At 38.5% G+C, this 14,704-nt stretch overlaps 1 protein-coding gene across 2 annotated transcripts in view; it reads left to right on the forward strand.

Annotated features, from left to right (window-relative positions):
* slc24a3 (solute carrier family 24 member 3) overlaps positions 1 to 14,236 on the forward strand; it is a 128,088-nt gene extending 113,852 nt beyond the window's left edge. Inside the window, exons 15-18 of one of the 2 annotated variants that reach the window (XM_034899258.1) lie at positions 481 to 593; positions 2,469 to 2,534; positions 3,314 to 3,470; positions 14,182 to 14,236. In XM_034899258.1, coding sequence (XP_034755149.1) covers positions 481 to 593; positions 2,469 to 2,534; positions 3,314 to 3,463 — 329 coding nt within the window. In that variant the 3' untranslated portion in view covers positions 3,464 to 3,470; positions 14,182 to 14,236. Of the gene's footprint in view, positions 1 to 480; positions 594 to 2,468; positions 2,535 to 3,313; positions 3,639 to 14,181 lie in introns of those variants that run through there. The other variant, XM_034899257.1, reaches the window with a different exon arrangement.
* The last annotated feature ends 468 nt before the right edge of the window (positions 14,237 to 14,704 follow it).

Consider the following 14,704-nt stretch of genomic DNA (forward strand, 5'->3'; position numbering starts at 1 on the left):
GGGTGTGTGTGTGTGTGTGTGTGTGTGTGTGTGTGTGTGTGTGTGTGTGTGTGTGTAGCCACTTCATCTTTTTCTGCTGTCCCTCTTCCGTCCCTGTGGTGAGACTGTAAAAGAATGTGGGGGTGGTGAGGGACGACAGCCCAACAGGGTCCCTTCCACAATCCTTTCATCTGGGTTTATTATTACTTCTGTCATCAAATATTTAAACGTCTCTGTCTGCCTGCTTGCTGGGAGACACACACTTGCCACCGCAGTTTAGCGATCCCACTTCGTTGTTTCTGTATGACGTCAGACAGACAGCTAGCTCCACTGATCTCACCCATATCCACCTACCTCTGTTCCAAACGTATCGCGCGCGCAAACACACACACCCACAGCGTCACTTCCTGTCTCCTTGTAGCCCACACACTCACTTTTCCTTTCATGCTGTCTTTCTTCTCCTGTCCTGTTCCATCTGTCTCTCCTGCTTTCTTTGTCCAGGAATGGGCGACATGGCGGTGTCCAACTCCATCGGCAGTAACGTGTTTGACATCTTGGTGGGACTTGGTCTCCCCTGGGCCTTACAGACGCTGGCTATCAACTATGGCTCAGATGTAAGTGGCACACTCCTTGATGTAAAACAGAAACTAAAAAACGTTTTGGCCTGGTGAAACTAGCTAAATACCAAAGTTCTGTGATGGTCACACCCCTGTAATGAGTCAAGCATAGCTGGTTATAGCTCAGCAGTAGAAACTTAGTACGTTCCATTTGTTCTCGCAGGTCTGAGGTCAAAGTCAGAAACACGCCCCCTACTACTGAACTCAGATTCCCGGGTTGGGAAATCAGACAACCTTGCAGTACCACGAGGTCAAAATCCAACATGGATGCTCTGTGCATCAACAGTAGTGAAAGCAGTAGTAACATACAGTTTATTAGCACTTCCGGGTTATTTGTATCTCACTAAATCAGCCGTACACACAGTCCTGGCCATCGTCTATCTGTAGCTAGTTGTTATTAACTGGTATTGCTAACAATAGCTAACCTGGCTAGAGCCAAGCCCACAATGAAAAATATGACTTGTAAATGGAAAGCATTCAACTCGGGTGTGATGTCGTTCACAGCTCCAGCTTTCGGTAAATGGAACACACTATCATTATTTATAGCAACACACACGTGCAATCAACCTTGTTTTAAGAAAAACAGTTACGGTTACAGTGGAAATGTTACTATTAAAGTTAATGATCGTTTCTGTTCTTTCTTTTTGGTTGTTTTCAAAATGCTAATTTGCAGCAAATCCAATATTTAATGTCACGATTTATCTCGTAGCTGGTTGGCAGGGTTCCAGGCTCAAAACTCTGGATATAAGCATGTCATAATGGAGATATTGAACAGGGAAAAACACTTCTGGAACCAGAGCAGCCAAAAAAGTGGGGGTCACTGTTGAGCTCTATAGTAGGGCTGCAACTAATGATTATTTTGGTAGTTGACTAATTTGTTGATTTTGTTTTTTCGATTATTCCAATAGTCAACAATTAATTGCCTCAAGACACTCACTCCTCAAGGCATTATTTGTTTTTACAAGATAAGATTTTTACACTTAGCAGCCTATATGGATTTGTTTTTTCAAATCAAATTTTTCTCCTCTTTTTGCGTCTCTAATGTAAACTCTCGCCCAAGTGAGGGAGCGGTGGTCTTAACCACGGTTACCGTGGTTAAGACCGAAAACCAAGAGAGGAGGCATAACGTTAGGCTAAGGCTAACAATGAGTGTCCTCAGTTCCCAAATGCTTATTGAGTGTTGTTAAAAGGAAAGGTGATGTAACACAGTGGTAAACAGGCCCATGTCCCAGCTTTTTTGGAACGTGCTGTGGGCATCAAATTCAGAATGAGTGAATTTTAAAAAACGAATAAAGTTTATCAGTTCAAACATTCAATCAATCAATCAAACTTTATTTCTAAAGCACATTTAAAACAACCAGTTTGACCAAAGTGTTATACATTGACATTAAATAATAAATAGACAGAATGCATCACCGCACAGAGACAACATACAGTTCTCATGCCAGATTAAAAGCCTTTCTTTCTAGTGTATTCAATTTAACATAGGTTGAAAAGGATTTGTAAATCATTGTATTCTGTTTTTATTTACGCTTTACACAACGTTCTAACTTCATCGGCAGTGGTCACGGCCTTGAGGGGGGACTACTTTTCCGTTTCCTCGCAATGAGTTTTGAAATGAAAAGTTAATGTGCATATTCAGAGGTGTTGCATGTGGCGTTGTCCCAACACTACACTGTCAGAGAATCTGCAGCTCGCCTCTGCTTTACAGAGCTTCCCTTCATGTGGGCATGCATTGATTTTGCAAAAACTTTTTTTTTAATTAACAAAATGTTAAATATATTTATTCAAGATCATTCCAAAAGTTTGTTTTGTTCTTTTTCTACTTCAAAGTGATGTAGTACTAATGGCCCACATATGATCTTGTTGTAGATAAAACTAAACAGTAAAGGACTGATCTTCTCTGTGGGGCTCCTGCTGGCGTCTGTGTTTACGACTGTGAGTATATACAACGGCATGTCTTATTAGTAGGGATGTAACACACTCTCTTCTTACGATTTATTTACAAAAAGAGCTACGGAAAAATGACTGAAAAATATTTCTTCATTTATATAAACAGCAAAACAACAGATGTGTCATCTTATCAAAAGTGACACTGAGGAAATTGTACTAAATGCAATTTCAGTTGCTCTTTTAATAAGTGCAGATAACAAATTAAATGAAAAATTCTAATTGTAATTCTATTCATTCTAGTTTTTTAAAACAAATTTCACATTCAAATATTTAAATAAAGAAACTGAGAAGATGTAGTGATGTCTGAAGTCAAACAAGTGAAATCAAAAGTAAAATAGGCAGTTTAAAATTGCAACATTCCGATTCATTTAAAAAAAAATCTCCACCGGTTGTTATATTTGCACAGGTATTGATTAATAACGGATTTATCAGCATGATTACATCCCTACTACTCACTAATTCCTCTTACCAATTTCTGTTTTTCTCAATCTGTCTATTGATCTGTTTGCCTGCCTGTTTCTCCACCCACATCCCTGTCTGTCTCTCTCTCTGTCCGTCTGTCTGTCTATCTGTCTCTCTGTCTGTCTCTCTGTCTGTCCGTCCATCTCCCTGTCTGTGTCTCTGTCCGTCCATCTCTCTGTCTGTATCTCTGTCTATCTGTCTGTCTTGTCTTTCTGTCTGTCTCTGTCCGTCGCTCTTTCTGTCTCCCTGTCCGTCTGTCCGTCTTCCTGCCTGCCTGTCTGTCTGACTGTCTGTATGTCCAGGTCCTGGGAGTTCACCTAAACAAGTGGACTTTGGACAAGCGCCTGGGTTTCATGTGTCTCCTCCTCTACTCCGTCTTCCTGTGTTTCTCCTGCCTCATCGAGTACAACATCTTCACCTTTGTCAACCTGCCAACTTGCCGGGATGAATGAGACACACGGACACACACAGACACACACAGGGACAAACCCACACACACGCACACACACATTGAAAATGATGTTTGCAAGGAATTCCAAGCAAAGTGAAGTATTAAATAGAGGGTGGTCTCCGACCATTGAACGAGAACCTGAAAGTATCAATCTGAATAATTATTTGCAAACCCACTGTCTATGAGAAGACGTCCCAATCTGCTACTCTTTTTCTGATGCCTGTCTTTCTGCTCGGTGCAATATGGAGCTGCTCAGATGTTTGCTCACGATCAATCAGAGGGCAGGATTAAGTTTCAGGAGCAGAGATAAAAATGACTGACTTGTTACAAACCGTCACACAGGACAGCACTGAGGACAGCAGCCACAACAACAAAAACTCTCTGTCCGACTACTGCTTTCTTCTGACGTGAGGACCTTTTCTTTTGAATTTCCCCGTATTTAGGTGTGAAAGTAGTCATATTTTCTAGCTGCTAACCTTTCCTGAGAGGAAAGGCAGGTCTTTTAGATCTACTAGTTGAGAGTAATAACTATAAAAGCAATGATGTAACTGGGTGGGAGGGTGTAGGTTAGCTCTGTGATACAGATAATGTTGTTGAAACCTTACAACCAGGGTACGATTTGGAAAAAAAGCCGGGGAAGGGGGGGTTTGAGTATACAAAACATGAAACGCAAGAATTAAATCCCCCCCTTTCAATACCATGGATGTCACTAGGCCAGCCATGCCAAAACACTTGCACCATATGCACGGCATTATAAAATATTCTCATGTGAAATAGCACAATGTGGTGTCAACATAAAACAGCACTTTCAAGCCAAAGCGCAAAATTTACTTTGCCGTGAATCTTTTTTTATTTCACCCAGGAAACGCTTGTTTGTGTGTTTTAATCCAATCCAAGATTTTTTTCCTAAACTTAACTAGATGTTTGGGTGCCTAAAGTTAACTGTCATCGCGGCATGAAGCCCACTTTTTTCTGGGTAGCTCCACTACCACGATTCCTGAAACGAGCCCTCATCTGGTGGTGCCTGTAGCCGGCCTCCAGTCACTTATTGGCAGCTAAACACCTGCTGCTGGAAGCCAGCGTCCTGGAGCTCTGTAGAAGCTAAATACAACCAGCCGCTGCCGCTCAGATTTTATTATTCTACGGCACTGTGTTCACATTACAGCGCTTTACTTTATTTTAAAATCCTTCTATTTTAAGTATATAATATAAGGTCTATTGGTGACTTAGCATTGATCACTCTGAGCCCCCCCTTAGTCATACATTTTTTTCCATTTTGTGAGGTAGGGATCCCACCCCCACTAACACCCCCCCTCCAGCAAATCGTACCCTGATTTATTTCATTAGCACAATTCTTCAGGCAAAAGTTAGATCTGTTATGCAGATGAGCATATTTTTTCGTACGCCCTTTCTGAGGACTAATTAGATTCCCATCATGTGGGCATACTTAAGTGTTTTTTTTTTTTAGAACATTTTAAGACATACAGCTACACAACTTAGGGTAAAAAATATATATATACGTGAACCCCCCCCTTCCCCCCCTTGACAAAACCAGGGCATTATTCAGTCACCTTTTTATAAAGGAAATTCAATAGCATCACACCTGTAGCTTCTATGTTTTGTACTGGAAACGAATTTGCTTTATGGAAAGGTCTTTTCTTTTCTTTCTGTAAATAGTACACCTTTGTAAATACCCCCCCAGATGTCATATTTATTATTTATTCATGTCATACGCACATTTCTCCTCTGGAGGTCACTAAAGACCCAGCCGGATTTTATTTTTATGGATGGTTGAGGAAATCTACACCTAAGATCTTTTTCAGAAGACCACTCGTGTCCAAACAATCACAATTTTCTCTGAGTGTTTTGTTGAATTCCTTAATGAACTTGATTGTTGTTGTGTGTATGTGTGTGTGTGTGTGTGTGTGTGTGTGTGTGTGTGTGTATGTGTATGTGTTAAAGAATTCAAACTTGCACTGAAGAGCTTATACTAGCTTCACTTGGAGACTGAGTGTTTTGCCTCCCAATGCGTGCTGATTATAAGGATAGCTTCCTTGTAAAATGAAGCAGGTCTAAATTAAATTATAATGTTAAGGTTTAAGGAAGCAATGTTATGTTTTGGGTTATTGTTGTGGCGAGGTCTCATAGTGTTTGCTCCCACCTAGGGGACATAAAATAATGAGCTGCTGCTTTTTTCTCATCCAAATAGAATAATAACAGTGGTGGCACTTAAAAAAACTGGGGACGAGGTATATCCTCTGTGTTGAATGGATTTTATGTCCTTACAAAGGAATTAAGATTTTAATGAAGCGGTAGTTTCGTAGGAGTAGAGTAAAGATGCAATATGAAGCATCAGACTTTTATCCCAGCTTTATCCCAAAAGTTAAGGTCTGGGGGTTTGACTTCTTTTTTTTATCCAGGAGTTGTTTGTATTTTGTAATACCTAATGTCTAGATTTGTCCAGATATGGTAGGTTTGTGGTAAATTGAGATAGGTATTCCTACTAGTTTTTAGAGCATGTACAACGTGGTTCGTGAATCCCTACGGGGGAATTTTTATTCCGCTACAGGAGTCGAGGCACAACGCCAGGGAAGTCACACTATTCCTCAAAGACTTCCAACACAGAAATGACAAACACTTTTGACAATTGCGAAAATACACAACTAAGCCTGATTTGTTTCAGGGACACTTTTAATTTATTGATCAGAAATGTAAAATATAAAATCTGAAAGTATTTCGAATGTACAAATACTTGTTTTTTTTGTTTATATACTGTATATCAACCATATTTAATTATTTTAGAGACACAGGTAGAGTACTCTGTGCTATGACCGGAAAACAGGGTTTAAATGTGTTTTGAATCTTGTGTAATGCAATAACTATGAGCTTACGGATGTGTAAATATGCTGCTTTAAAGATCAAAGAAGAATTTATAATAGATTTTAACATGATGCATTCATATTGTCGATAATGTCTGTCAAAATGTGGCACTGTTACAGCATTATTCATGGAACTATGTATATATCACTCTACAAACAATCAAAACAGGACTGTTGTTAACAAACGGAGCCCTACAACTCTCAACATCAGGAAAACATGGGCTTCCATAAATTCTCTGAAAGAACTGCTGATATATTAATGAATGGAAAACCAGACAGATATCTCTTAAATCCAAGTAACTAATCCTGAATTTTAAGGTTTACATGTTTGCGAATTCATCTGACCTGCTGTGCACTGCCTTAAAGACTCTTTCGGTTAGGAGCAAATATTAATTGAAAGTTTACAAACTGAGCTCTGTCTTCAAATTAACTAGAATTGTTCCAAATTACATAGTTAAAGGACCTTCTTGAGAATTTACACTGGCATATCATTTCATTTAATGAAATTGTTAGGAAGCCATGGGACCAATGAAATAAAGTGTGTCTCTTCTAAATCCCAACATGCTGATGACTGTTGGTACTTTGGAAATAACTGTTCAAAGTTTGGTTTCATAACATCAACAGTTGGTGATTTGAATGACATTAAGAAGTGGATCTTTATGCATGTGTACTGTAGCATTCCTGGCTCGAACCAATAGAGACAGAGCACATGCGTCATGTATTTATTTTAAGTTCTGATAACTTACTGTCATACTTTGAGCAGAATTGTGTTCATTGTCTTTTGTCAATTTTGGAGATGGAGATTGTGCACCTTAAAAAGTGTGTTTCCTGTAATTGCAATAGTTAAATAACTGGATTCTCTTAAGTGTGATTTTCAAATTTTTTTAATGAAGGATTTTGTGCAATTGAGAAATATGATTTTCTCTATCACTTATGTTGTTTTAATCAAAATATATATAATCATGTATAAAAAAATGTATCAAGACCAGAGAGATAAAATATAGAATAAATATTGTAAATAGCACAAATCCTTCATTACACAAATGTGAAAACACACTAAAGAGAATCTGATTATTACACTTTTGCACTAAGAACAGAAATCCCAAACTAAAACTAAAACCTGACCTTAATGCAAAATCATCAATGATGATAGTGTATGAAATCTGGTCCTCTATTGAGTGATTGATACTGACAAAATGGCCCGTCCCCACCGCCTTGTCCTGCGTTCTATTTGGGAGACAAAACATAGGTGCCGATTTATGTTTTCCTCTGTGGGTGCTCACAGGCGCAACATTTTTTTCATCTGCTAGCAAACAACAGTAAAAGTTCCCAAAAGCTGCTGTGTGGTGTTATTCACTACCAAGGGTAAATAACCCATGACATACGTTTTTCTAAGTTGCCGTCCTGAAAAACTGAGCTCTTATGAAGTCAAAAGTGGATACATGAGGAATCAGCAGGAAGAATGTGGAGACAGTGGGATGTTGACGCTAAGCTAACGTTATGTCTTTGCACCAAGCAGTTTTGTAAAGCAGTCCAAATGTCAGTTTTAGCCTAACTATAAGTCTCTAAGTTAGCTAAAGCATTTTGTTTTCAAGTCAAACATCCAAATGTCAGTTTAGCCTAACTATACGTCTCTGAGTTAGCTAAAGCATTTTGTTATCAAGTAAAATATCCAAATGTCAGCTTTTGCCTAACTATACGTCTCTAAGTTAGCTAAAGCATTTTGTAATCAAGTCAAATATCCAAATGTTAGTTCTAGCCTAACTATACGTCTGTAGGTTAAGCTAACACACGTAATGTCAGACATAACGTTAGCTTAGGAATCCACAGTCTCCCCATTCTCTCTGCTAATTTCTAACATCTGTATCTACTTTTTTTTCTTCAAAAAAGCTCAGTTTTGCAGGTGGGAAGCTTATAAAAACTCAAGTTATGGGTTCTTAACATTTTTGGTAGTGAATATCACCACATTACAGCTTTGAGGATTTTTTTCTGTTGCTTCCTAACAGATAAAACAGGAGTCCCATTTGCGCAATACAAGTAAATGGATAGCGGAGAGTTTTTTTCCCCCTTCAGTGGGGATGTGACTTACATGCGCTCTGTCTTTATAACTGTTAGATTAGCCACATGCTTCCTACTGCTCATGTTTGGTAGGGTGACTCAGATACAGATATTTACTCTAGCCTATACCATACATTATGCTAGCATCACTGGCTACAAGGCATTAATCTTCCTTTAATGTTCTAACACAATCTTTATAACCCAGGGCGTTGTTTTCAGTTTATCATACATACAAAATATCTGCAAAATATCTGTATCATGCACTTTACCATTTAACAATTGATGCTACAGATTATTTGGTTCAATACATTCTGTGCTGCTATTCATTATGTTAACCTAAACATAGGGCACCATGTCTTTGAAACTAACCAAACTAACAAACAGAGGCACTCACATTTTAAAAAGAGGCCCCTTGTCAAGGAGATTTCTAAATAATTGGTACATATGTACATATGTGTATAGATAGGTGTAAATGTATTTATTATATTTTTTTTGTCTCAATCTGTATATCTGTCAAATATATTTTCATAGATCCTAGGTCTCCCTTGTACCCCCTTGATGTGTTTGAGACCTCCAAAGCTATTGTCCTTTGTTTACTCGCATGGAAGATTTCAATATAATAAATTATTTATGATCAATCGTAATGTAATTTGGGATGAGAATCCAATGAGTTTTTAGACGGCACTGGATTTAGTTGGAACTGAATATCCTTAATGACTGCATGCTGTTGTTAGTATAGGATATAAGAGATGGAGAGTGTTTGCAGACAACACGTTTCTTGATGTATCCAAGCTTTACCTCTTTATACACAAGAAACTTTTCAACAGAATGGTTTACTTTGTGTTTAGATGTTTCAAATGTTATTTTAGACATCATTTTGCTACCTGAGCATTAATAAAGTTGTCTTTGCTTAAGGTAACACAAGCCTTGTCCTGTATTCAGTTTTTATTGAACCTACAAACTCACACATGCATGCAGAAATGTCCTGACAGGGGCTGACAAATATATTTAGCGCAGTGAATACATCGTTTTATTAAAGTATCATCAATCAATCAATCAGACTTTATCTATACAGCACTTTTCATGCATTAACCTGTCGCACAAAGCTAGTGAGTTAGTGACGGGATGAGCTCATGTCAATGACAGCAAGTGTGGGTATGCAACACTTTACTTGAAGGTATTCACATAAGAGTGACAAAAACACATGACACTGTCATGACACATGAACCCTAACCATAACTTGTCATGACAAAACTAAATGACACTTACTTAAAGAAGCGTTATGTCATAAAGGTTGTTTATAATGATTATGACACGTTCATGACAGTGTCATGTCACTCTTACGTAGATACCTATAAGTAAAGTATAACCGGGATGTATACCATGCCACATTGGTGACAAGGACTACTCTGTGAGTACTATAAAAGTTATCTCTGACAATTAACTCCAGGTGAAACAAAAACAAGACGCTAACTATGTCCAGCCACTGCAACGAGCAAACAGCACGAAGGGAGAGGAGCAATAAGACACATGGCCTATGTATCTCAGTAAGATTGACCTGAACACTAACAGGAAAACAAATTCATTCCCCTATATCTCAACAACGAAGTCCATCGTCCGCAGCTTTGGGGACAGAGCCTTCTCCAGGGCAGCTCCCAGGCTCTGGAACTCCCTCCCACAAGAGAGCCACACCTCTGAGTCCCTCACCAACTTCCAGTTCCGCCTTAAGACCCATCTCTTCACCCCGGCCTATCTGTAGCCCCATGCCCCCCTTTTCATCTATGCCTGAATCTTTTTTTGTGGATCTTTGTTTTGTTCAGCCTTGTTTTTGTTTTCTACCTAAAGAGACTTTTCGTCCTTGAAAAGCGCTATACAAATTCAATTTATTATTATGATTATTGTATCCTTAAAGCCAACAGCTCATTAAAAATATACACCAAGTAAGCCACTCTCAACCACACAACTTTTATGCATCATTTAATATTAATATCCCCAAAACCAGATGACAGCAAGGCAAGCTGGTACCACATATAACTAACACAACAGGTTAGACTTCATAAACCAAATATGTGGTTTTACCTTGTGTAGTGCAGTTCCAGGACTCATGCGGAATTCTCCATGATATCAGCAAATGTCCAGTGGACTTTTCAATTCAATTCAAGCATGAGAGAAAGTCTCTTGTCTCACATTAGTCCTTAATTCATTTCTAATTCTGGCATTCTGCCAAAAACAGATAATCCATATTTTTCAGTTTATAATGTAGCTGTACCACCACCACCATATTAAATGGTATTATATGTTTTTGGCACCTTTGGCACCTTGCACCTATATAAAAGTATCAAAAGAGCACACTGTCATGGGACCTTCAAACACAACCAGACTTGGGGAATAAAGGAAGATCCACTTCTCTACTCTTGCTCAGCATCACCATTTATTGAAGACACTTATATTTCAACCCTTCTGGACCTTTGTCAAGAGTTATTACAACAATGATTTAACCCTCCTGTTGTCCTCGGGTCAAATTTCACCCATTTTCAAAAAGTTTCTATATCAGAAATTTAGATTTCTTTCAACCAAGTGTTCATATGAAATAATATTGATGGCTCCCTACAACGCTCTTCACAAGTTTTATTTAATTTCATAGCATTGAAATTTTTTTTAATGTAAAAGAACGTTTAAAAAAGTGACAAAAATGTCAGGAAAAGCTTCAAAAACGTGGGGGAAAACACACAAAATTGTCAAACGATGCAGAAAAAAACGTTGTAACAAAGTGACAAAAACATTGTTTCTGAATACGATGTCCAAAACGTTGTAAAATAGTTTACATTTTGACCCAAAAAAACAAAACGTTGCATGGTCGTCGGGAGGACATATTTCTCCGCCCAGTCTGTGTACACAGGTATGGGACGATTACTGTTATTGATCTGTAGGAGCGTCTCTCAATAATCAAACGTGGCATTAGCGCAATAATATCAATTTCATCACATTTTAAGGAACAGCATGCATAGTGGCTCCACACAACTCTTACTTATTACTACTTACAAAAAAAGTTTGCATTCTAAATTAATCGAAAACAATCATTCAAAGTTATGCAATCTCGTAAATCACTTAAAAATGTATCATACATTACCCAAAGGTCATTAAATAAAAACATGCCACAGCATCTCATCATTCAAAACAGTGGAAGTTAAAGTATACAGATTAAGCATCTTGTAAACTTATTTTTTCTAAGATTTGTAAGGTTTTTTTCTTTATTAGAATAGCTGAAGAGAGACAGGAAATGGGGGAGAGAGAGGGGAATGACATGCAGCAAAGGGCCTCGTGTCGGATTCAAACCCTGGCGAGGACTGAGCCTGCATGGGTGTGCACGATACCTTTTCAATTTCCATGAAATATGGCCATGAATATGACTGTTGAAACGTCATGTTTGAAGTCATTAAGATGAGTCATTTCTCCTTAATAAATGTGCTGTATTTATATAGCGCTTTTCCAGTCTTAACAACTGCTCAAAGCGCTTCTACATCTACAGGGAACATTCACACACAGTGGCTGGGGCTGCCGTACAAGGTGCCACCTGCTCATCAGATAAACATTCACACACATTCACACTCCGATGCGCAGCACCGGGGGCAACTCGGGGTTCAGTGTCTTGCCCAGGGACACTTCGACAATGACTGCAGGGGCGGGGATCGAACCACCAACCTTGCGATTGGCAGGCAACTGCTCTACCACTGAGCCACAGCCGCCCTAAGCTTTCATGTTCACTTATCTGTTTTAGTAAATGTGATGTTTTACCCACATAGGCTAGCCCACAATGATACAAGATCAAATACATGACGTGAAAAGGGGAACATGTGACGACATCCTTCATAAAGTACTTCCAGTTAGAGGATGAGTGAAGTAGTTCGGGATCTTCCATTTCAAGAATGAGGTGCCATTTTCCAATGCACCTGCATCTAAGTATAGTTGAATGTGTACATTTTTACTTTGTAATATCAAACACAAACACAAAATCAGGCATGTAATTCCATTTAAACATTTATTAAGTGCAAAATCATATGCATATCATTAAATGACTAATAATAAACAGGAAGATGCAAATGAGATTTTGACACTATTGAGAAGAACATTCTAGACATACAACATACAACAGCCATCTGTGGGCGCTCGGATATCCGGATAGATTCTCAGTTGGTAGTTGCCCATAGAGAGGTTTACTCCAAGTCACAGTGGGCACAGGTTCAACTTCAACCTGCGGCCCTTTGATACATGTCACCCCTTCTATCTCTTTCCCTTCAGTTGTCCTGTCATTAAATGCCCAAAAAATAATCTTTTTTTTTTTAAGAACAGCCATCTGTGAAACCTCCCCACACAGAGACATATGAATACTCACTTTGCTTTATCAAAGAAAGTTAGATGCCAATAACATGGCAGTACAAGTCAATTGAAAAATCTGAACACTCGGCCCCCAGAGATGTACACGGTGAGCTAAGTCCAGGTTAGATTAATGCTACAATACTCTACTGCCTCCGAAGGCTCTCAGGTTTCCTCTCTACTAACTACACCTCAGACGTCTACCTCTCACAACACTGTAAAACAGGAATGAACGGAGTGTTACAGTTCAATACACTTAGTAAATAAACAGCATATAATTTGATTTCCCAACTACCAAAACCCTTAGATTCACAAGAAACTTTCAAGTATTTTTTGACTGACCGTACCAAACTCAATACTGACGTAAACTGTATTGCAGAGCGAGCCCATCTCAGTAACAATCTCTCTCCTGCACACGGTATACAGCTCAACAGTGAGGTTCCGGAAGTAAAAACTCCATACATTTTGCGTGCCTGTTCTTTTGTTTCAAGTCTAGCTAGATCCGGTGTGGTAACGTTACTAGTTGTTACAACAGCATGTGAAAAAACTATGTTTACTAGGCCAAAAAGAACGTTAATCTTGCAATAAAAAAATTAAATGTTAAAAGGGTTTTACGTTAATAACGGGTTTAACTGACAGCACTACTCGTAGCTAGTTGGCTTGGCTCCAGGCTTAAGGTATAAGCCAGGTATATAAGCAGTTCCAAAAAACATCATTGGACATATTGAACTGGGAAAAACACTTCTGTAACCAAGCCAAGTGTTTGTGTGTGGGGGAGGGCACTGTTGAGCTCTATACGCGCAAACGCACACACATACCTCTGTCTTTCCAGATATCTACAAAAACCATAGAGCATGTGTCACTGTGAACAACCTCAGACCAGCTTTGAAGTCCACACTTTTTCATAACTGACCATATCTATTTTTTTCACCAGGATAAAAACCTTTAACATTTGTCAGTAGTAATAACTGCCAATATTGTTACGTGGCAGACATAGTTGTTCCTCTGTCACATTTTTTTCAATCTGAATGGGAAAAAAATGCTCTTTAACAAGCAATATATAAGGTATGATACACTATCTTTCATATCACCAGGATAATCAGTAAATACATAAATGAATGTTATGTTTTTTAAACACCAGCAGAATTGCCTGTTTCTAACATTACACTTAAACACAAACTAAATGCAAGAAGAATGTTTTACATATTACATTAAATGTTAATCCTTAAGATTATCAAATAAAAATGTCATTATATTTTATACCTTTTCATTGATCATGTTGGGATCTACTTGCCAAAATGCAACTTTATGCACGTCCGAAGCAAAAAAGAAAACAGTGGCTGTGGCCTAATCAACCACTGGCTATTTAACCGTGGCCCAGTAGCCACAGTATAGTTTTGACAAAGAAACACACACACACACACACACACACACACACACACACACACACACACACACACACACACACACACACACACACACACACACACACACACACACACACACACACACACACACACACACACCAAAAATCGGATTATCTTCAGATGTCCAGTTAAAACAGAAAAAGAGTTTGGCTCGATATTCAAACAAATTTCTTTAGAAAAAGGTAATATCTTGTATCTCTTGTCTCTCTTTTCTCTCTTTTTTTCCGTGCCACCATTTTTTTTTTTTACATTTGCATTGTGGGTAACGTAGGCACCGGGTTTTGAGGATGGATGTGTGCAATATCTAATTAGTATATGATCCTTGGTTGTGTTGCATTGCCTTGCTTCTTTTTTCAAAAGTTGTCCATGGTGAGTGAGCACTGTGCTCTTTTAATGCCCACTAGTTTGCTGAGGTTGTATCTGTTTTTCTTTTAATGAAGAGCAGAAATTTCAAACAGAACTCTGAGAAAATATTTGAATAAACACAAACAATATGTGTGTTTG

The sequence above is a fragment of the Etheostoma cragini genome, chromosome 17 (genome assembly GCF_013103735.1).
Source record: "Etheostoma cragini isolate CJK2018 chromosome 17, CSU_Ecrag_1.0, whole genome shotgun sequence".
Lineage (NCBI taxonomy): Eukaryota > Metazoa > Chordata > Actinopteri > Perciformes > Percidae > Etheostoma > Etheostoma cragini.